Consider the following 23,149-nt stretch of genomic DNA (forward strand, 5'->3'; position numbering starts at 1 on the left):
CTCCTCTGGTAGAATGCCACATATAGCGATTCGTCTTAAATTCATGTTACCCATGAATCTGCGAATTCTCTCAAATCAAAGGACAGGGAATAAGGCAGTAGAGAGCCAGAGGGCAGCACATCAATTATTTAATGGTGGCCAGTTCAGTGGAAAACAGGGCTAATTAAAGGTGGAAACCCATCCTAAGATTCAAGAAAATTCATGCCTAACATCAATTTAAGAAGGAGAAAATTGCTATTGGGCACTCTACCAAACTCACAACAAAATGTACTCTCATCTTGGATAAGGTATACCAATAACAGAAAGTCTGGATGTACATATTGCAGTTCAGGCACACATACCTTTAATACAAACATGTTAAGTTTCTTAAGGGGTGGGGTATGAACGTTTAGACAGTATTTATTGTGGGACATTAGAGCACATTAGACATATCAAATTGCATTCTGAATACGGAGAATGTCCTTCTGATATCAAATAATTTTAATTTTTTGAAATTCGCAATGTAAAACACATTTTATGGCAAATGATTAAAAATTGATATTTTTGATATTTAACAGTACTCGAAGTAAACTTTATAAATTTGATGATTTATACTTAAAGTGTATGTAGGTGGGATAAAAAGCTGACGATCAATTGAACATTTTGACCTTTCGTATTCAGAATGCAATTCGATATGTCTGATGTGCTCTACTGTCTCACAAAAAATACTGTCAAAACGCTCATTCCAGATCCCTTAACAAAGCTCCAAATTTGTCATTAAATATTACACAGATAGCTACAAAGAAGTGGGCTAAAACAGGAGCTACATGTATTAATTATTTGGAATGCATTTGTATACAGATATTGAAAGCTTAATATAATGGTTTCCTTCATTCATCAAAAATAGTACACTTATGAGTTTGATGTGATTCAAGTGTTAATGGTTGAAGTTAAATCATTAATACTTAAGGTTATAAATACAGAAAAACTGATAATTAACCTTTGAACTATCAGAGATGTAAGTGAGGTAATGATCCACTTCCTGGAAATCATGCGAGCTGAAGGCAAGGCGTGCAACGGGGGTCCATGGGGCAGAGCCCTGGTGGGGGTTCACCCCCCTCACAAAAATGTTTTTGCTCTTTTTATGGCAAATTATCATCATCCATTTTTATTTTACATTTCCGGAATTTTTTTTTGGCCCCATTTTCCGAAATTTCTGGAAGTCTTACATCTCTGAACTATTGAAAATTTAGAACTTTAACATGTTTTTTTATTGTTTTGATGCCTTTAACATGTTTTTTCTATTGTTCTGATGATGTTGATAATTTAGTACAATACATGTTTTTCTGTTAACCTCGCACCTAAAATATTTACAAATTGAAAATGCAAAAATCACTTTCAAATTCTGAGTAATGGATATTAATCAGGCTATTCCACTTGAAATCAATACACCCCCTATGGAAAACATGACCTTAATCTCCCACACAGGGGGTATAGATTTCATATGGGGCTATCTGAATGAGTGGCATCATTTAAAATCTACATAATGGGAGATTAAGGTAATGTCTTCCATAGGGTGTCCATTTCAACTGGAATAGCCAAATTATAAAAATTTACACACATTTGACAGAGAGGATACAGATTATGTTTCTTACAATGATGTCATACACTGCAGTATGTTTGTAGCTGTTTTACAAAACAAAGTGACCTAATAAAAATTTTAAAAATTATATAACAATGCCATTATTTTACACACAGAGCGACTTGTAACTTAATGAATTAAATTGTAATATTAAGTTTTTATGTAGTTAATATTAATTTATTGAATTATTTCATTTGCATAAGTTGATTCACAATAATTACTACTTATATATATATCAAAATTGATAATTAAAATCTAGCCAACTGGACTTACTTTTTTATGACTGGCGACGTTAGGCCCGCCAAGTTGACCCTGTTACGGGTCACTGACCAATAGCCCTGAGAAATCAAGACGGCTTTAGGATGCATCCAGGATAGGATGTGAAACATCGCCAGTCACAAATAGTAAGTCCAGTTGACTAGATTTTATTTTCAATTTTGATATTTTATATACCTTGATGACTGAGAATATATACACAACTATACTACTTATATATGTATAACCAAGCGCAATAGGATTATATATAGATATATATATGTGACACGATCTGCTCCATGGGGGCCAAAGGAGGCAATTTTGAAAATTGAGTTACTATAATTATTACCTTGTAGTAACATTAGGCTATCATATACTGAAAACTCCAAAGGTCTAGCATACTTGGCTCTGAAGTTATGAGGTTTTGTTATGTGTATTTTTTTGTATGTATTGTATTGTTTTTTATTCCATATTTTTGCCTTTATCTCAGTTTCAAATTTGCGGCCTTTGGCCCCCATGGACCAGATTGTGTCACATATTATGTGATTTTTCTCTCATATGACAACTTTTAATGCAGACAGCCATCACATCACCAACCTGTTCTCCTTTCCAAACAGACTCTTGATGTTCATGCACTTAAACCGATACATACATCAGTTATTTGATCCAAGATTATTTCTCCATGGATGCAAACTTGCATGAGGGAAGGGTAATTTGATGGCATTGCACATGAAAATATAGGCATAGCACATTCAAACACTTAAAGGCCCATTCAGTAATTTTCTGTACAAAATATTTTGTCCAACTGCACCACCAAACGATTAACAGTAACTAACTTGTCCTGAAAGTATAAATTGCTATCCTTACTGCTAGTGCCATACCATGCCGAATTCGGCAGCCTTGTCATGTAATGAGAACAAAATCATGTGATAATTATACTTAAATATTATAGCTTCAGGTAAATTAACTGCTCAGTGCCAGAAGTGGGTGAGTGTAATAGCTGCCCTGTGAACATTTGGCAATTTATACACATATATTGTACTCATCAGCTACTCATGGCAGCTATTGCACCCGCACTTCTGGCACTGAGTATGTCTTCTTTTGTCTTACGGTTTACGACTTTTATGATACTAACAAAGGTCCAATTATCTTATTTTTGATGATTTGTATGATCCTCCGAATGAGCAAAGTCGCTGAACAGGCCTTTAAAGCATCAAGCTTTTACATTTAAGTATTTTAAAATACATTAAGGTACTTGATAGAATTCTGCTTAACTAGCGTGCCAATTGATGGTTCTCTCCTTTCCATAAACATTTCAAGTCTACCTCGCAACCAAGATCTCTGAGTGCAGCCTTGGCTTCATCGTCGCACGTCTTCCTGGCATCTCTGATAAGTGACTCTGCACCGAGTTCTAAGATTACATCGCAGTATTCACGGCTTCTTGCTACTAGATTACGCAGGGCCATGCACGCTTGTTTCTGGAACAAAAAGGCCAATAAAATAGCATACTTGAATACCACATATGGGTGTGTGCTTTAAATATTGCTAAACAAGGCAGACTTCCCAGCAAAAACAAAATGTTTTAAACAGCAGTGGCATCCACAGGTTTTCAAAAGTAAGGGAGCCACAGGACTTGATTTCCCTGACTGTACAAAAATAGGTAAACCCTGAGTTTCCCCTGAATGGGAGCATTTCCCCAGACTTACCAGCGAAAGTAGGGGGCCACAGCCCCCTTTTGCGCACATCACTGGTTTTAAAAACAATTTTTCAAAATTGTTAAATATTTTGATCACAATAAATGTTGGGTTTCATAAAGAGGATGATAATAAACTGAGCTCAAAAAGAAACTTACATTTTTTTCAACTTGTGAATAACAAGGTCATATCTTAAAATACTGTCAATCAAAATGAACCAAAATTACACACAGGATTACTTTAATACTCTACTCAAAACACATGTCAGTAACAAAGCAGTTGTCCAACTGACACAACAGCAAAATGCACTGTCATGGGACAGCTTCTTGGACTTCCTCCACTTTCACAGCCCAACATTTGACACACAGCACAAAAAATCTGTGAGAATGCACACAAGATCCTTGCACAGATGATAAAACAGTGCTGCTTTCTGCTTTTCATACACTTTTTTCATGAAACAGGGCTGGGCTGTGAATGTGGTCCAGGAAGCTGTTCCATGTCAGTGCATTTTGCTGTTGTGTCAGTTGGACAACTGCTTAGTTACTGACATGTGTTTAGAGTAGAGAATTGAAGTAATCCTGTGTGCAATTTTAGCTCATTTTGATTGACACAATTTTAAGATATGACATTGTGAAAAATTATAAGTTTCTTTTTGAGGCCAGTTTATTTTGTATGGAAAAGAAAAACACTTCACAAACATTTATTGTATTGTTGTAAAATACATTTTGTACTTCTGCAAAAGGTTTTGAAAGAAAAAGGTTATTGAATGTTTAAATAATATTAGTTGCAAATGTTATATGACAACATTATATTTGAAAATGTTTTGCAAAAGTGCCATGCTTTTGCGAGCATTATATTACCCACTAATTTCCTTGATATAGTATTTTCCTCTTGGTGAGTCAGCAATGTCAACACGTTGAGGTCAGTAGCGTAGCCAGCGGGGGGGCAGAGTGCCCCCCCTGACAAAGAAATGAAAGAAAAAGTGCCCCTCTGACAAAAAATGAAAGAGAAAATCAGAAGGGCAATGGAAAAGAAAAAGGGCAAGGAGCCCCTTTTTTAGCAAAATTCAGGGCCAAAATAGTGCGAAATACAAAATTTGTCCGCGCTATGCGCGCATATTGTAACAATAAAGCCCTTTTTTAACCGGATAATGGGCGAAAATAGTGTAAAATACCATTTTTTTCGCGCTACGCTCACACATCATCCCAATAAGGCCATTTTCAGGAACCTCGAAGACATACAGTCTCTATGTATTGTATGATACAACTGCAATTTTTTTCGTTTGTGCCCCCAAAATTTTATTTTGCCCCCCCTGACCAAGAAAGCTGGCTACGCCCCTGGTTGAGGTAGCTGTTTTTTGTGTACGCTAGCATTTTGAGCGAATGCTCGTAATCTTTACTGACATCACCATTTAGCTGAGTAAATATAATATATCTCAGTTGTATTGGTTTCAACATCAGTTGATAAATACCAAAGTGACCCAGGTTCAAATTCTGGGCAAAGATGAAACCTTTTCTCTTCAGCTGACTCACTAAATTGCCATCTACTGGTTCATATATCATCAAAGTCTAAAGGGCTATTCCAGTTGAGATCCAAACACCCCTCTGGAAGACATGACCTTAATCTCCCACACAGGGGGTGTAGTTTCAAATGGAATCACCCATTCAGGTAATCCCATTTGAAATTCACACTCCCTGTGTGGAAAACTTAAGGTCATGTATCGCAACCGCAAACAGAAGGTCATGTACATAGGGGTACATTGATTTAAACTGGAACAGCTCAATGTATGCTACTAAATCACACCAGTTGCATACATCTGTAGACCCCTTGGATCATGACATCAACCCAGTTATAACATACCTGTAAACCATTTACAGTCTTGTGAATCTGCATAGCTGTTACAATAACCAGTGCTCCATTAGCCTCCATCACTGCTTTACAATTGGCTGGTTGTCTAAGTGTAATGGCTGCTATGGCTCCACAACCAACATCACATATCTGTAAACCCCATCATGATCTCAACCCAGTTATAACATACCTGTAAACCATTTACAGTCTTGTGAATCTGCATAGCTGTTACAATAACCAATGCCCCATTAGCCTCCATCACTGCTTTACAATTGGCTGGTTGTCTAAGTGTAATGGCTGCTATGGCTCCACAACCAACATCACACATCTGTAAACCCCATCATGATCTCAACCCAGTTATAACATACCTGTAAACCATCCACATTCTTGTGAATCTGCATAGCTGTTACAATAACCAATGCCCCATTAGCCTCCATCACTGCTTTACAATTGGCTGGTTGTCTAAGTGTAATGGCTGCTATGGCTCCACAACCAACATCACATATCTGTAAACCCCATCATGATCTCAACCCAGTTATAACATACCTGTAAACCATCCACATTCTTGTGAATCTGCATAGCTGTTACAATAACCAATGCCCCATTAGCCTCCATCACTGCATTACAATTGGCTGGTTGTCTAAGTGTAATGGCTGCTATGGCTCCACAACCAACATCACACATCTGTAAACCCCATCATGATCTCAACCCAGTTATAACATACCTGTAAACCATCCACATTCTTGTGAATCTGCATAGCTGTTACAATAACCAATGCCCCATTAGCCTCCATCACTGCATTACAATTGGCTGGTTGTCTAAGTGTAATGGCTGCTATGGCTCCACAACCAGCTTCACATATCTGGCAAAACAGGTGATAATAAAGGTGTATAATATTGTTTGAATATACATATTTCTAATACATTATGTGAACATCCACGATGAACCCAGTGTAAAGTCGCAATTTTGTGTTTCTTAGCAGCTGAAAAACAAGCTTTAAAATGATATATCACTTGTCATAATCAAGAAATAGGGGCTCAACAAGCAAATTTGCTCTTGAAAGATTCCTTTGATTTCTATGGATTTTTGTTCAGCTGTATTGGGTCAGTCAATATCTTTGAATAAGCACTAGCAAATTTATTTACACTGGGTTTGTGGTGGATGATCACATATTTTGTCATTTACAAATTCTAAATCTCAGCTGTTGAAACTTGTGTGTCAAATAATTTTAATCTAACCCTAGGGGTACTCGACCTTGGTTTGGGTAGGGGTTTGCTGCTTAGAATTTGATAACATCGATATACCAATTTTTTGAGAAATTTGGACCTATTAATGTACCAAAAGTCAATATTTTCAGCCAAATTTAACAAAATTTTCTTAGTTTTTACAAGTAACTTTCCTCTAAAAACTTTCAGTAGATTTCCAAAATTTTGGCTACAGTGAGGCAAAATTGTGCTATGTCCCAAAAAAATTGAGAAAATGTTGAAAAAAGACCCACCTTTATACCAAAATTGCCCTAGAAAATGGGGTTGTTGATACACCAAAAGGCCAAAAATGCTACTAATGTTTGCGGCACGTCCCTGTATGTTCATTTCTGCTGAGTACAACCTGGGATCTACTTCAAACAAAACATTCACACATGATAAATTGGCAAATGTGTTATTTATATAATGCAGACTATATTGCCTGACTTGACTACTGTAAATGGACATCATCATAAAACAATGGTTATCATAATAATTTTATTCCCAAGTCAACTCTCTTTAACAGTACTCACCGATGGGTGTTTGATGTGCTTATTGACTGCTTCCAATATGTAGACAATGCCCCCTGCATTGACAATAGCCACCTTGACGTTATCATTACCAGCTATGGCTTTCAACATACCAAGAACTTGTTTTACTATCACCTGAAAAAGTAATGTTGATGTATGTAACAGTTATGTAACAATATTATAACAAGTAATGGTTGTCAGTTCTAGGTGAAAAAGGAAAAAACAATACCAAATAAATATGCTTGGCAGTTATGACCCAAACCTAGAATGTGGGACAAGACAGTAAGGGAAAGGGACTCAAACAACCTGGAGTTCTTTAAAGAGACACACTTTTACAGGTTATCCTAAGTAATTTTGTATAGTTAAAAAAGGTAACAAAAGGTAAAAATGCTATGACAATGAGAACAACCCAACAGATTGATGCTGTCCTAAGAGCAAAACTAGTTTTGCTACTCAGTCGACTACCTTTCTGCCAGAAAGTTAACTATGAAATGTTGAAATTTACCATTTTCAGACCAATGTTCGCCGTAATCAAGATTTTACCCCTCCCCTAAACAAATATTTTGTTTATATAGGATGTCATAAATCTTTTGAGTTGTAAAGAGAGAAAGAAACAGAGAGAAAGGGGGGGGGAGAGTTTAAGTGTACATGTACCACAAGTATCCCCCCTTGATGATACTTATCTGCATTGGCATAGATGAGGTGGGAGGGTTGTAGAAGGAGTGGCCAGGGAGAAGCTGTCCCCTGTGGGACATCTTACTGGCCATCAAGTATTTAGATTTTCAAGCATTTTTTGCCCATTTTCATCAAATCTTCCCCCCTTAAAAGTTACCTTTCCCATTTGCCCCCTCCTCTGGAAAATCCTGGCTATGCCACTGCTTACCTGACTCTTGACATTTTCTGTCAGTATCTGCAAGACCATCTTGAGACCTCCAAGATCTACTATCTCCTGACAGAATTCATTCCTCACTGCTAGCTTCCCTAAGGTGGAACATAACTCACCAATGGTTACTGTATCACCAGTATATACTGAAATATAAGTACAAAAGAAATGTGAAAGTAAACAATGGAAATTGTTGCCCTGAAAGGATCACTACTCGCCTGTACATGCATAATTATTCACTTTTCTATTCAGTTTTTTATCATAAAAATTCTTGAGGAAAAAAATCCTTGGGATGATGCAATTTTCTGATCATTAAAAAACTTTTTGGTAAGGATTTGAGGCTAAATTTTTAATAATTACAGCCGACTCATAATTACAGCCAGCAGATTGCATTGTTGCATACAGTAAGTGGGGTGCTTTTGGCTTTTGCATCACTGTTATTTTTCAATTATGCATTATATCTTCTTGTGTTATATAGGCAGTGCCTTATAGGACTGGTATTTATTTATATCACTTAACTATTATTGCGTTCAGTTGATTATCAAAATGTACCTTTTCCTGCATAATATTTTAATTGATTGATTTCACTGTAATATTGCTTTATTTCTAATATGTGTATCATGTTAATGTCTTATTATTTTTTTTATGATGAATTATGAATAAAATTGAATTGAATTATAGAGTTTTTAAAAGATAAAACTGTTTTCTAGGAAGCATCTGTCCATATTTTCATTGCATGCAGCAGCAATAAGACAAACCATCATTCCAAGGGTAAGTGCAAGATAGCCTTATCTGCAATTATTGCTGCCCTATAGACATTTTTAAATTTCTGTATTCTACATCATACACATCTAAATATATGACACCTGGCAGCTATTGCACACAAGGCCTTGTTACACTAACCCCTTAATATTATAACAATTACCTGGCATAGTCTCAAGTATGATCTTGAGGGCGCCTTCCTCTACTATCATCTTGGCATGGTCATGAGCTTTACCAAAAGGTACTCGTATATCATCATCAACAGTCAAGCCACGCAGAGTGGAGCATGCTTCCCTCACCACAAGAGGGCGTTCTTTATTGTCTTTGATAACTGTTAGCATCAATGGGATCAGACCTTGTTTTACATATGTTTGACGGTTCTTCTCGTGCATCACACATGTCAGACGTATCGCTTTTATTGTTGACAGTAGCACAGCCTCATTGGTAGTATTCTCTTTCACAATTTCAAATAATACCAACATACCACCTTCATCGATCAAATCTGGTTGGCCATTACAAAGACTGCACAAAGAGTCTAATACCTTAACCAATAAAACTAAGTCCCCTTTGTATCTTTGCGTAAGGGAGTACAGTGTTTGGAATGCTTTATTAGTAGCAGCTAGGCTACGGCGTGCCATGTCCGTGTCACATTCAGTTTGGAATGTTTGTAAGTTGCTGACAAGTTTCTCCTTGTTTACCATGTCTTCTGGTTCATTCAACATGGACTGTAGTTCTTCTAAAGCCTTGAGTACTGCATGAACTATGACCCCATCACCATCCCCTGCAAAGCAATAAAAAACCCTGTATAATAAGAGCCAGCTCTTTATAATAATTTGAAATACTGTACATACAATTAATACAAGAATTTTTGCAATGGTTTTTATTTTGCGAATTCTGTGAGTGACCATGCATGTGCTGAGCCATTCCATGTCAACTCCTGGGATGTGCACCGCAGCACCTCTTCAATTTTTTTCTTTTTCTGTGTGGTAGTAGATATTGATGAAAGTAAAATCCTGAAAATTTGAGCTTCATACACTATTTCGTTTTCCCGTGGCATCACTTTGAAATTTAGGGGGATCAGCGTAAAAAATGTGTCGCAATACGAAAAACGATGTTTGGAGGTCCATAAATGTATAAAGGGAACCCCCTACAACTTTGAAAAGTATGTATCCTGGGGTACTTAATTGTGTAGAGTTCAAATCTGGCATCAGAAAACTTGTAACTTCTCTACTATAAAAGATAGGGCCCTCAAAATGCAACTTTGTCCATCCAGGACCAACTTCAGGGGGTCAGAACTCCAAAAGTAAAAATAATGTTGTGTCCATTTTTTTGCCAGTCAGAACCCTTTGGTAGGACATTACTCTTATCCAATATTGAGTCAATTAGAATAATTTTAGCTGAGATATTACCCATGCAAAACTCCAATAGTACATTTTTTGTACATTTTGAACCCCCTGAAAACCAATGTCAGACATTTTGCCCCACCATCAACTTTAGGTATGTTGAAAATATGTTCTTGGACAACATTTCTGAGAAATAGTGGCTTGGGGTCTTGATGACTTTGCATTAAAAACATCAGTTAGGCTTGCCTACTTACATAGGAGTCATTCCAGCCACATCAACAAAAAGGGTTGGTTGGTCAGTGGTCATCCCCTCAAATTTGGCTGAAAATCATTTCTAGCATACCTCTATGAGCATAATGAACACATGGAAAAAAATGAATGCTCAACTCCAAGCGGTTTGGGAGATATGGCTTGTCAAAATTTGGCCCAGACCCCCACTTTTTGCTCTCTCGAGTCATGTCGTTGAATTAGTAGCGTTTTGGGATACTCATATTTTGACTTTGAAAAATGACATTTTGCTGAAAAGTACTAAACTGGGGTGACTTTTATCAAGAAAAACAGAATCTGGCCTCAGAAAGAGTGTATCTTATCTACTTAAAAAGTTATGGGTCTCTCAAAACCTTGTTTCGTTTTGTGAAAATTTATTTGTCAAAAACGAAACGAAAAGAAGTTTTGAAAGACCCATAACTTCTTCAGTAGATAAGATACAATGTTTTTGAGGCCAGATTCTGTTTTTCTTGGTAAAAGTCACCCCAGTTAGTACTTTTCAGTATAATATATTTTTTGCAAAGTCAAAATATGAACTTCCTCAATGTACTTGGTTGCCAGTGCTTACACTGTAGGTGTGTGTGTGTGGGGGGGGGGGGCAGTTTTGTGCATGTGTGTAGTACACATGCATATTATGTGTGACCTGCTTTCACAAAAAGAGTATATTAATGTCCTTTGTGAATAGGGACATAATTGAATAGAGTACAGCATATTATTTCCCCATTACAAAGGACATACCACTGCCAACAGTTGGAACGTCTGGAAACTCCCAACTAGGGACTTTACGCTCATTTTGTGGGAGCAGGTCACATTGTCTGTGTACATCTCCTCACCAATTTGCAAGGTTTTGATGATATTAGAGAGATTCACTCCTTGAGACTCAAATTGTTGAATCGCTTCCTGCAATGCCTCCTCAGGTGCCATGTCAAACTCCTCCATGTTCTCTTTCACAACATCGTCAAAGGTGTCCTGAGTGATCCTCTTGTTGGCAGAAGCCATTTTAATACTGTAAAGAAAAGAGACAAACTGTAAGTCATGAAAAAAATAAATCCCTGTCTTCTCAAAAGTAGATTCATAAATCAGCTTAATGTAGTGACAGTGCATTTATTATTATCTTCATCCAGATGAAGCAGCACTTTATCGGAAGAAGAAAAACTCACCTCCTTACCATAAGTCGAGGCTAAATAAGCCTTACCTTAGCCTCAACTTGGCTAAAAATTAACCTCAACTTAACCATCGAGGCTAAGAAATTAACCTTATCGGTGACAAGGCTAAGAAATTAACCTTGTCTTAGCCTGCAATGTTTTTGAGGCTAAAAAATTAACCTCGTCTTGGCCTGCTTTAATTTTGAGGCTAAAAATTAACCTTGACTTATTTTTGAGGATAGCCTCAAAAATATGGTCACATGATAGGAGGTCAGAGGTCACCAACTGTCATGGAGCAGACTACACTATGCTCCTCAGAAACTGCCAATAATTTTGAAAAATTAACAGTTTAAAGGGGCATTTCGTGATCCACAGCCTCATCCCCCACTTTTCTCAAAAAAGTTGAGATTTTTATATCACTGGAAACCTCTGGCTACATAATGTTTATGTACAAAATATTTCTTGCAGATTAATTCGTTTTGCAAAGATATCGTGAAATTTGAATTTCGTTCTGGTGCACCAGAACGAAATTACAACGCATTGTCTATGGAGCAGTGTAATACACATAATCATGCATAACTCGCAAACGCAAAATCGGAATCAACTGAAATTTTGGGAATAGGCTTTTTCCGTGAATATGTACTGAAAAATGTCATAAAAAGAGGATGCTAGGATCACGAAACACTCCTTTAAAGGGTATTTTAGGGTTTTTCAATAATGTATCTAGTTTATGGGGAGCATATCAACCATGTCTCTGGAAGAAAAATCAGCTTTTCGTAAGTTTCAAAATCTGTATTTTATTGCTTCTTTTTCCTCGGGAAATATGGCCTTTTTGAGGTTGTTGAATTCAGCAGACATGCATGCATTGTAGCCTGCAGACATGCTGTATAATTATATTGCAGTTTGATACTGGCTGACCCAGGTGAAAACATGTTACTGATGTTGTTAGGGTGTTATGGTAATTGATGTTTGGGGATGTTTGTACTTTAAAGTGGGGATGGGTTATTTAGAGAGTTCAAATATGGTGAGTTAATGTTGTTGGGAAAGTTCAAATATGATAGGTTGTCATACATTGGAAGTGTTATGTTTGTTTAAGTTGGGATAATGTGGTGAGCATGCAATGTCAATGTATTGGAGATGTTTCTACTTTGAAGTGGGGGAGGGTCTTCTGGAGAGTTCAAGTGTGGTGAGTTTTCAACATCATCATCAGTCGGCTGCGGAGCAGGCGACTCACAAGCTTTCTCCAACTAATGCGATCTTGGGCAAGCGAAACAATTTTGTTTGGCTGCAGCATCCCTTCAGTATCTCCCAGGAGGTGCTGGACATACTGTAAGTACAGTGTGCGCGTCCGTCCCGGTTTCCTCTTCCCATGTGGTGGAATATAAAGCGCATATTCTTTCGCAGGCTCGCCATCTTCAAGACGCAGTATATGGCCGAGAAATTTGAGTTGATGAATCTTGACTCTGGCAACCAGTGGAGTGGTGTTGGTCAGCGAGGGGTTGGCGTGGTAGCGACGCTAGAGACTCTGATAAGCGAGCGTGCTCGCTTATCGATGAGCTTTAGCTCCTCCTCCCACTGGGGGGAGAACGACCCGTGCGCCTTGGCCGCTAGCGGCAGGCGCTTGGAAACGTCTGGAGCCATGTCAGGGACCCTGAGGTAGGTTTCAGTAGTCCTCCTGCGAAACACGCAGTGAAGCGTGCAAGCACGCGGGCGTCAAGCTCCAGCGAGCCTGACAGCCCTACTGAAACCTACCCTTGAGGTCCGCCGGGAATGCAAGTGCAGGCGACCCTTGTGTGGACGCGCTAGCTGGGCATCCTACTGAAAGATGCCCTGGTCCTCCTGAACGGACTCCTCCTGAGAGAAAGCCAGGCCCAAACCTTGGGCCACACGGCTCATCACCTCAGCGGTGTCCGCAGGCAGACCATTGCTAGCGAGTTCCTCACGGGGAAGCGGGGGAAGGATACCTGAAGCTCCTGAAGTTCCGACTCCTTTCCCTCGCCTTCAGACTCTGACTCACTCTCTGATGAGGAAGAGATCTGACGACGGGCATCTGAAGGTGGACAGGGAGGTGTCGCCACCGTGTGGCTAGCCAACTGAACACCAGCAGAAGAGGGAGTACTCCGCTAGACCCCGAGATGCTAGCTATAGCACCCGGGATCCGCGACGCTCGCTGTGTCGCCTTAGCCATAGCAGCGCGGCCTACCCTGAGCTGTATCAGGGTTAGCCACTCGCCGCCCAGGCTGGGTAACAACTGGTGGTACTGCTTGCCCAACGCGAGGCGGCACTTGCCACGGTGCTAGACCGTGGACGAACCCACCCTGCGGCGGATACCACGGGGTATACCCTGTCGGTAGCTGCCCCTGAAAGGATCCGCCACCAGGAAACCCCATGGAACGGCAGTACCAGTACCGCCTCCCCTGTTGCCACAGAGACTGTGGTAACCAGGACGAGTACTGCGGTACCTGCGTGGTTGTAGCGTAGGTGCCCGGTAGGGCTCCGGCTGCGCACCACTGTACCCATGCCTCACAGCGTTCCCGCTAGAGGATCAAGCCGCAGTGTATGGGTACCCGCTATACTGGCTGTCCCTTGGCTAAAAGGAGCTTGCCTAGTATCACGGGTAGCTGAGCGTGTATACCCTCGATCAGTCACCTCGCTACCTGAATAGGCAGTATCAATCAATGGAGCCATGCTCCGCTGAATAGATAGTGATCGATCATAAGAGGGTAATTGACCCATTGACTGTAATGGATCACCCACGCTCTGCTGGCTCTCGAGGACATAAGTGGGTTGTTGATCAGCCAGGCTGTTCAAACTACCTACCCTAACCTCTTGAGCCTCGCCCAAGGTCGCTGTGTGTGGCGGACCACTCACGGCAGCTATGGGCGCGTGCATAGTGGCTACCACTGAAGTCGAGCCGTGCTCGTCTCGGTAGCTGCCACCGTTGCACTTGGGTCGCTGTCCCGTGAGAGACTGCGAGCCCAACCCCCGGTATAGCCGCTAGCCAGTCCCGGAGGACAGCCGGCAGCCATTCCAAGGCCCAGGGCATCACTCGGCGGTCCCGCCATGGAACGCTGCCGTGTGACAACCCCAGTTGGTTCTGCTAAGACTACACCCGGCGTTAGCCCCGGTATCGTCTCTGCTAAACCCATGCACGTTTTCATTCGACCCTTGCGGGAACGAAAGGCGTGCTGCGTGCGTGGATCAACCCAGGCAAGCCCGGGTTCCACTGGCACGCTGCGTGCTACAGACCGGCGAGGCAAGCCCGGAGGTCCGTTTGCACGCTGTATGCTAGGATTCAACCCAGGCAAGCCCGGGTACCCTTGGCATACTGTCCGTCGCCGCCGCTACTTCATGCTGGTGCTAGACCCGCTCGTTCGCCAGCAATAGACGGGTGTCCACCTGCAAGAAACTCGCTAGAGATCTCACTGGTAGACTGGTACTCGCCTGTTAGGGCAAGTACCGCCCCCTGCTGCCTGCTACTAGCTTAGACGTTAAGTCAGTGCTTTCGCTGGCTGCTTAGGCCTTCGGCTCGCTAGCAGTCCCGGAGGGTCCGCCTGCTTGCCCGGGACCGGAGCCCCAGAGGTTACCTTAGCGTGGCCCTTGCCGGCCGCGCTAGTACCTACCATATCAATCTTACCTGTAGGCTTCTGTTTCTTAGTCTTCGTCTTCTGTCTGTGTCGCAGCCCTAAACGAGCGCTACTTTCTAAATCCTCGAAGTGGATGTCCGATAAGCCTATGCAAAAGGAAGCACACTTATTTGATTTAGAGCAATCCCTGTGGGTGTAGCAGAGTGGATGTGGGTCCCACTCTGCCACAAGGGAAGGGCATGATTGACAAGGCCTGGACATTGTAGTAATCGGGGAGCGTACAGCACTACCCCCCCGAACACAAGCTCAAGCCCAATAAACAGACCCACACGCACAGTGGCTGTCGCTGATGTAGTGGTATGATATAAAAATATATAAACAAAGGGATGAAAAACTGAAAACCTTTTGGTATAGATTTGTCAGGCTGGTCCCTTCGGAAACCCACCGAACTCTTAGCAGTAACTCGTCATCAGACGCGTACTGAAAGATATAACGATAGAGCACACCATAAACATAGCGATAATCACTCACCATACATGTATACACAGTACTGTACAAACATCTATTGTAACTTACTAGTCTGCTATAGTTGTTTTACGTGAGAACAAAAATAAAATGGTGTCCTATGGACGGCTTTTTTGAAAACGTGTGTCCCGTATACTGAACGGAAACACTCATACAAGCTAAGTTTTTGGATCGCTTTTTGTCACTTTTCTAGTCGAAAAATGTCGTCAAAACTATCTCCTAGCGTACTATACTGGTTGGTTTTTACCTCAGGTGTAACAAACAAACTGTATATCTCGGCCCTTTGGTTCGTAATGATACTTAGCGTTGGTAAAGAAAAATCCACACGCCTATCTCATCTAGAAACCAAGGAGGATAAGGGATGATTATCGTAGTGACGTCACCGAATGGGTGAGTCCACTCGGGGATCGGGGTTTTGTTATTTATTCATTTATGTGGGACAAAATGACTATTGGTTTTTTCCGCATCTCGGGATCGATGCAAGAAGTATCTTTTAACATCGGAAACGGTAAGATCGACCGGTGTACTGAGTCTGGAGAGTTGCATGTGGTGAGTTGTCACCTACACCCAATTTGAAAGAGTTATATCCGGGAGTTATATTTGGTAAAAGCTGAGATGTGGTATGGGATGTTTGTACTTTTTAAGTGGGAGGGAGGGTCAAAGTTATCACCTTCAGCATATTGGATGAATTGTTTGGTGACATTGGGATGTGGTGTGTCATAAACATAAACTCTTCCAATGCGCTAAAGGTGACAACTCTACATATTTGAACTCTCCAAATTACCCCCTCCCCACTTCGAAATACAAACCGTCCCATTACATTGACAGCACACCACATCCCAACTTTACAAACAAAACTTTCCAATATACTCAAGGTGACAACTCGCACCATATTGGAACTCTTCTCAGGGGTGTGAGTGACCTCAATTGGTAAAAGAGGAACTTAGTTCAAAAAAAGAGGAAAAGCACTGAAATATGCTCAAAATGGGCCGAAAATGAAAGAAAAAGCTAAAATTTTGTCTCAAAGAAATTTCCAAAAAAAAAGGAATTCAGCTTTAAAAAAGAGGAGATTTCACACCCCTGTCTTCTAATGACAACTCACCATGACAACCCTACCCCCACTTCATAACACCCCAAAAATATCAGTAACACTTATCACCTGGATCACCGGGGTCGCTAAATAGCCCAACCGTCCCTGCATGCATGTAATGTTTAGCCTCATATTATCCCCAGGGTAAGAGTAGGAGGACCAGAGGCAGTGCAGCGGCTGTATCGGCAAGACATTGATGAAATCTTCCGCCTGACGGAAGATGAAACGTCTAAAACGTGAGTAAATCTTTGGACTTGAACAACATAATGTGATATTTAATTACATTTGTTTTTGCTCTGATGCAGAACCCATCCAAAAAAGGAAAAGAAGTTGAAAAAATTGGCAGAAAAAAAATTAAAATCCACCCGAGATAGTATTCTCAGCTCGTCGCTATTAGTCTTGTTTCCACCTGTCACTCTCGCCGAAGGGACGGTAGGGAGAACGGGAAGCATTGTGTAGAGGCTAGTCACAATATCAACCTCTAACACGGCATTGTGATCGCTAGCGTAACATTTTCAGTAAAGAAACAAGCAAAACTCAACTGGAGCGAGACGATCATGTTGATGTAGACTCGCTTTAATTTCCAAAAAAAAAAAAAAAAAATGATTTAAACAATCTGAATTTTACGATTCTAGAAAAGAAAAAAGAAATAGGAAAATTAAGAAATTCAATGCGGGAATTTGACGATAATTTTACCAACGCGCGCGGGGAACGTGAGACAAAGAATTAATTTTGTTTGGCCTAATAAGGATATAAGGCTACTCAAGTAGGCTTATTTTCTGAGGCTAAGTCGAGGCTTAGATAAGGCCTCGACCTTTGGTAAGGGTCCCTCTGTATGCTGCAGAAGGTTGGGTCATTTTGCCAAGGTAAAATTTAGGATAGACAGGGTTCGAGATCTGACCCTGGTTTCACTGCCATAAGTGTGAAAAAAGTATTTAGGGGTGAAAATAACAATTAAAAATATTGTATTAATACTACGGTATGTCATTTCTCAGATAAAAATTTCTGTAGTTTATGAATTTTTTATTTAAAACCTGATACCTTGCATCATGAAGTCACAAAATATGGATTTATGGCCATTTTTTCTGAAAAGGGTCATTTTCGGATGACAATATTTTTCACTATTCAAATGTGTATGCATTAAAATGGACCTTTGCAATGTATTTTGCATCCGATAATGATTATAACCTTTAAATTCAAGTATTCAACAATTTACCATAATTGGTTGCATAGTTTTTGCATGAAACTTGTTGAAATTTGACATTTCATGTGACAAAAGTTACTCAAAATATTGCAGTTTCATACAAAAATTATGCAGAATTTTATAAGCTGCAAGTGGAAACCAAATTTATAATTTTAAATACAACAACATTGAAAAATATAAAAGTGTTGCCTCTACCCGTCAATTTTTGTAACATGTGAAAAAAGTCACTGTGTTTATTAAAAACAGAAGGATAGGAAAACAAATTTTTTAGGAGGCCTAAAAAATTGACCACAAATTGTCCCGGGAAATAAAGTTGGGTTGAGTTGATCAGTCAAAAAGGGGAGACCCTGAAATTTTTGAGATCTGAAATGGGAGCGCCCCGAAAAATGTTCGCGATTAAATTTTTTTTGCATCGGTCTACCCCTATAACAAGTGTTTGTGAACAGTAATGCTGGTTTCATGCTTTCCTGTCGCAATTGCCGCTTTGAAGATGATTTTACTTCACTGCGCAGTCGCACCTGAAACGCTAGCAGTGACCAGTGGCAAGCCGATATATTGATCACTCCACCGCTTTGCCGTCGCAGCACCACTGGGAGTTGAATTCAAGTCAACTTGGAGCGGTGCCGCTCTGACTTATGAGAACAAAATACGATTTTGGGGCGGTGCTGAGCGGCAAAAATTGCTTTCAGAGTCGACACGCCGCTGCCACTCAGCGGTGTGCCGCCCGCTTGCAGATAAGTGCAAGCGGCATGATGAAGCGTCACGTCGCTCAGCAGCAAGCGGCAGAAAGTATGAAACCAGCATTCCATGTACCCTGAGTAAAGATAAACACTTGTGCTGAGCATCAAATTGGTCACTTATCGCTCACTGTTCAAAATGTGACATCTACACCAATTACAGTCCCCTAAACTGTCTACTTTTTAGCCGACCTCAATTCCGAAACATTTAGTGATAGTTAAAATGCGATCCCCAACCCTTTGGTTACCTTTGGACGAATTTGCAGAAATCTTCGCGGAGTCTCTGTGTCTGAAATTCCCCGGTACAAACATAGAAAATGTCGCATTTCTCAGTCCCGGTGATGATACTATATTCGCATCGCTGTTTTCATACATGAATATGCATATCTCTTACCCCTGTAAGGTCAAAAACGTGGCGTTGATTTCAACCAATCCGATCCACCGATTGTGATTGTGATCTTTTCATGAATATTTAATAAGCAGCTTGATACTGACGTCATATCTGAGGTGACAGGAGGCAGCAGATACCATTTTGGTCAACTGAACTCGACTCGTGCGTTCTTTATTTGGTTGACATAAATCGAACAAAATTTTCAATAACAGGTAATAGTAGGATTTCAATTTTTTATTAATGAAGTTACTTGTAGTTTTGAGGAATGACAAAGTTGTTTTTGGAAACTTAGATGTTTGTTTCAACTGATGATATAGGATCGCACGGTGAGTGAATTCGTGAAGAGATTTGCTTGTTTGAGTGATAGTAGGATACGTCCTCTGTGTTTGACCGCCTCCGATGTCTCAATTCACGCGGAATTATTCTTACCTGCTAACCAGACAGCAATACGCAGTATTGCTGTATGGAACCAGACATAGGCCTACATTCCATGCATTAGTTCGTAAGCTTACTGTACGGTATACCTGGTCCCATGTACCCATACCTAGTGTAACTCACGGTTAGTACAAGGAACTTATACGATGTCCTCATTCACAAACTGATACTATCTGTCCATCGTATAAGCCTCTTACCGCATTTATAATGTGGTGAAGGAATATTACACAGTCAAGAATAGGCTCCATCATCTTTTGGTTCTGAACCCTCCCAGTCTCACAAAACATCAAAATCATTGTACATTTACTTACTTAAGACTGTCCTTTTTCATATCTAGCGCAGACAAAGTAGGGCCAAGCTAAATGGAAATGGTCAAATTTTGGCAAAATATCTCTCTGTGTAATCCTATGTAAGTCCCATATCACATCGTTATCGGCGATCGAGGTTTTTTTTTCTTCTGAAGTTTGGTTGGTACCCACCAGCGCCATGCATGTGACGTGACACAGCGAAAATAAGCGACGGAAATCAGGGATCGTTAAAAACGTCAACAAATTTCAAAACACAGAAAGCAGTAAACTTATTGGCGAGCGGTCCGAATTTTGAGCCATAAGTTTACGTGGTGAACTAACTCACGGTACTACTTAACTAGGCGTAAAGAGTGATACCACCATCACATTAAATGGTCATTTTTACAAGCGGCTACGGGACGACAGGTAACCTTCCGCTCAGCTATTGTTGTCACGCAGTAATCCGTCATTGACCGCTATCCTGTGAATCGACATCTATTCTAATTGATCGATTGATCCAATAATAATAATATTAATAATACAAATTTATTCTGATGGTGGAATTTTCTTTCTTTACTTTATTTCTGATCATTAGTTTCTGTTTGTTAGGCCAACACTTTATTTTCTTCCTTTCATTTTGTTTATTCTTCTCATCACAGAGAATTTATTTTTCCTTTTCTTCAAAATATGTAGTTCTTTTCGTTTTTATTCGATTTTTCATGATTTAATTTGTCTTATTTTCTTCTCTTTTCTTTTGCTTTTCTCTTTTTCTCTTTATTCATTTCTTTGTACGCATTTGCTTGCATTAAAGCCCTATTTGTTTTAATACCAAATATTTTTTCTTCTTTCATTTAGTAATTCTTTATAGGCCCTATTATTTTTCTTTATTTTAATTTAGATTTTCTTTTTCTGTTCTCGTCCCCGGGTTCTCGTCGGCTTTCTGCCTATTTCTTCAAAAATAAATATTTCTTTTCTCCTTGTGATTGAAATTTCTCATTCCTTTTTTATTATTGGCCTATTTTAACTTTGATCATACAGTTTTCTTTATAAGACACAATTACTTACTTTATTATTTAAGTAGGCCTATAATATTTTTACTTCTTAACCTATTATAATGCTATAGGCCTATACTATTATGATATATTTCAGCTTTTTTTTATTTTATTTTATTTAATGTAATTTTATTTTGTGTTTGTTTTATTTCAATTTTGATTTGAGATTTGTACAAGCATTAGGGCGGGCCTATACATAATTCTACTTTAAATGTTTATTTTCTCTTTAATTATGAATTAATTAAATTTATTTATTATTATTTTTTTACCATTAATTATGTATATATATTGTTGAGATCTCAGATGGGGTTATTTATCAATTTCTATGTTTCTTGCACAACCCCAACTATTTTTGCGGGATCCCATTATTTAGCGGGCTCCATCCCGTTATTTAGCGGGCTCATCCCGTTAGCGGGCTCATCCCGTTATTGCTTAGCGGGCTCATCCCGTTATTTAGCGGGCCCACATTATTTTGCGGGATGAGTCCTCCCATTATTGCGGGATGACTCATACCAGGATGTGTGCCCATAGTCCTATACTCAACACAGACTCCACCCACGCTTTAGCGGGCCCCCAGCAGAGCCCAAAAGTGTATATAAGGAGCAGTGGATCAGAGCTGAGAGGCATTCAGAGCTTGGCTTTTGACCAGACAACATCTATGTCATTCACTCTGTGTGTAGATACACTGAACAATAATAACTCTATATAGTAACCTACAGCTTGTGTGTGTGATACTTATTTACTAGTCATTCTCTATATCCAAGAACTCAACAATATATTTATTCATCATTTTATTTCTCTTCTTTCTTTCTTGTTTCTTTTCTTTTTTTTTCTTTCTTTTTTCCACAAGCGGCTACGGGACGACAGGTAACCTTGTCAATCAAACACTCAAGCTATTGTTCTCTCTCCGAGCTTCTCCGTGCCTGTGACCGTTATCCACTCAATTACATCGATCGGAAGTCGGGGCACGATGCATTGATACAAAAAATAACAGAAAAACGAAAGAAAAAAAAATAACATTGAAATACATCATCATGATCATAGGCCTAGGTCTATTAATAGGTTGAAAAAGTAAAATATTACAGGTCTATAATGAAATGAATTGTGTATTATAATAGAAAAACAGTATATAGACAAAGTAAAATACATGTAAGCCAATTAAGTAATGAAAAGGAAACGCTATAGGAACTAATTGAGATTGAGAAAGAAAGTAAATATGTCGAATGAATAAAGAAATATGAAGAAAAAATGTAAAAAGAAAGGATCAGGAGGAAAGGAATACTATGAAATCAAGAAAGAAAGAAAAATCATAAGGAGAAAAGAAATATATTTTTGAAGAAATAGACAGAAAGACGACGAGAACAGAAATAAAAAATCTAAATTAAAATAAAGAAAAATAATATAAAGAATTACTAGTAGTGGAATGCAAATGAAAAAGGAAGAAAAAAAACATTTAATAATAATAAAGTAAACAAATAAGGCAAATGCGTATAAAGAAATGAATAGGGCCTAAAGAGAAAAGATAAAAGCAAAATTAAAGAGAAGAAAATAAGACGAATTAAATCATGAAAAATCAAATATTAAGAACGACAAGAACTACATATTTTGATGAGAAGAATAAAGAAAATGAAAGAGAGAAAGAAGAAAATAAAGCGTGGGCTTAACAAAAAGAAAAGCAATAAATGATGAGAAATAAAATAAAGAAAGAACACTTCACAATCAGAATATTTTTGTTATTAATATTTAGCGGATATTGGATCAATCGATCAATTACTATTGATCCTGATAGCGGTCAACGAATTTACTGCGTGACAACAATAGCTGACCGGAAGGTTACCTGTCGTCCCGTAGCCGCTTGTTTTTTTCCCCTCAAACTATTTCGGCATAGTCGGCCCAGCATCGTGACCCCGACTTCCGATGATGTCATTGAAATAACGGTCACAGGCACAGAGAGAGAACAATAGCCGAGTGCTTTGATTGACAAGGTTACCTGTCGTCCCGTAGCCGCTTGGTCATTTTTTACCAATAAGTATATGTCCGCATGTTTTACATACTTTACCTTCTAAAGTGGGCAGATATTTTGAAGAAAGAACAAAATTGCAGTCAAAACTACTAACAACCACACACAATTGCACAACCAATCAATTATGAAACTGGAACCACGGCTAAACTTACCAGCAAAGCTTTTGTGTTTTTAAAACACAAATCACAAATTTCCATCTAAATTTCCTCTTCGGCAATATGTTACT

General features: G+C 39.4%; 1 protein-coding gene across 1 annotated transcript; it reads right to left on the minus strand.

The window, feature by feature from the left end:
- Positions 1–1,776: 1,776 nt before the first annotated feature.
- On the minus strand, positions 1,777–23,067 carry LOC140171694 (armadillo repeat-containing protein 6-like). The gene is made up of 7 exons (XM_072194990.1): positions 22,960–23,067; positions 11,281–11,453; positions 9,001–9,618; positions 8,076–8,221; positions 7,196–7,327; positions 6,143–6,280; positions 1,777–3,354 (listed from the first exon to the last, which is right to left on the minus strand). Exons 2-7 carry the CDS (start codon positions 11,444–11,446, stop codon positions 3,151–3,153), a joined length of 1,404 nt encoding a protein of 467 aa, XP_072051091.1. The 5' UTR covers positions 11,447–11,453; positions 22,960–23,067; the 3' UTR covers positions 1,777–3,150.
- Positions 23,068–23,149: the final 82 nt, after the last annotated feature.

The sequence above is a fragment of the Amphiura filiformis genome, chromosome 15, assembly GCF_039555335.1.
Source record: "Amphiura filiformis chromosome 15, Afil_fr2py, whole genome shotgun sequence".
In the NCBI taxonomy this organism is placed as follows: domain Eukaryota; kingdom Metazoa; phylum Echinodermata; class Ophiuroidea; order Amphilepidida; family Amphiuridae; genus Amphiura; species Amphiura filiformis.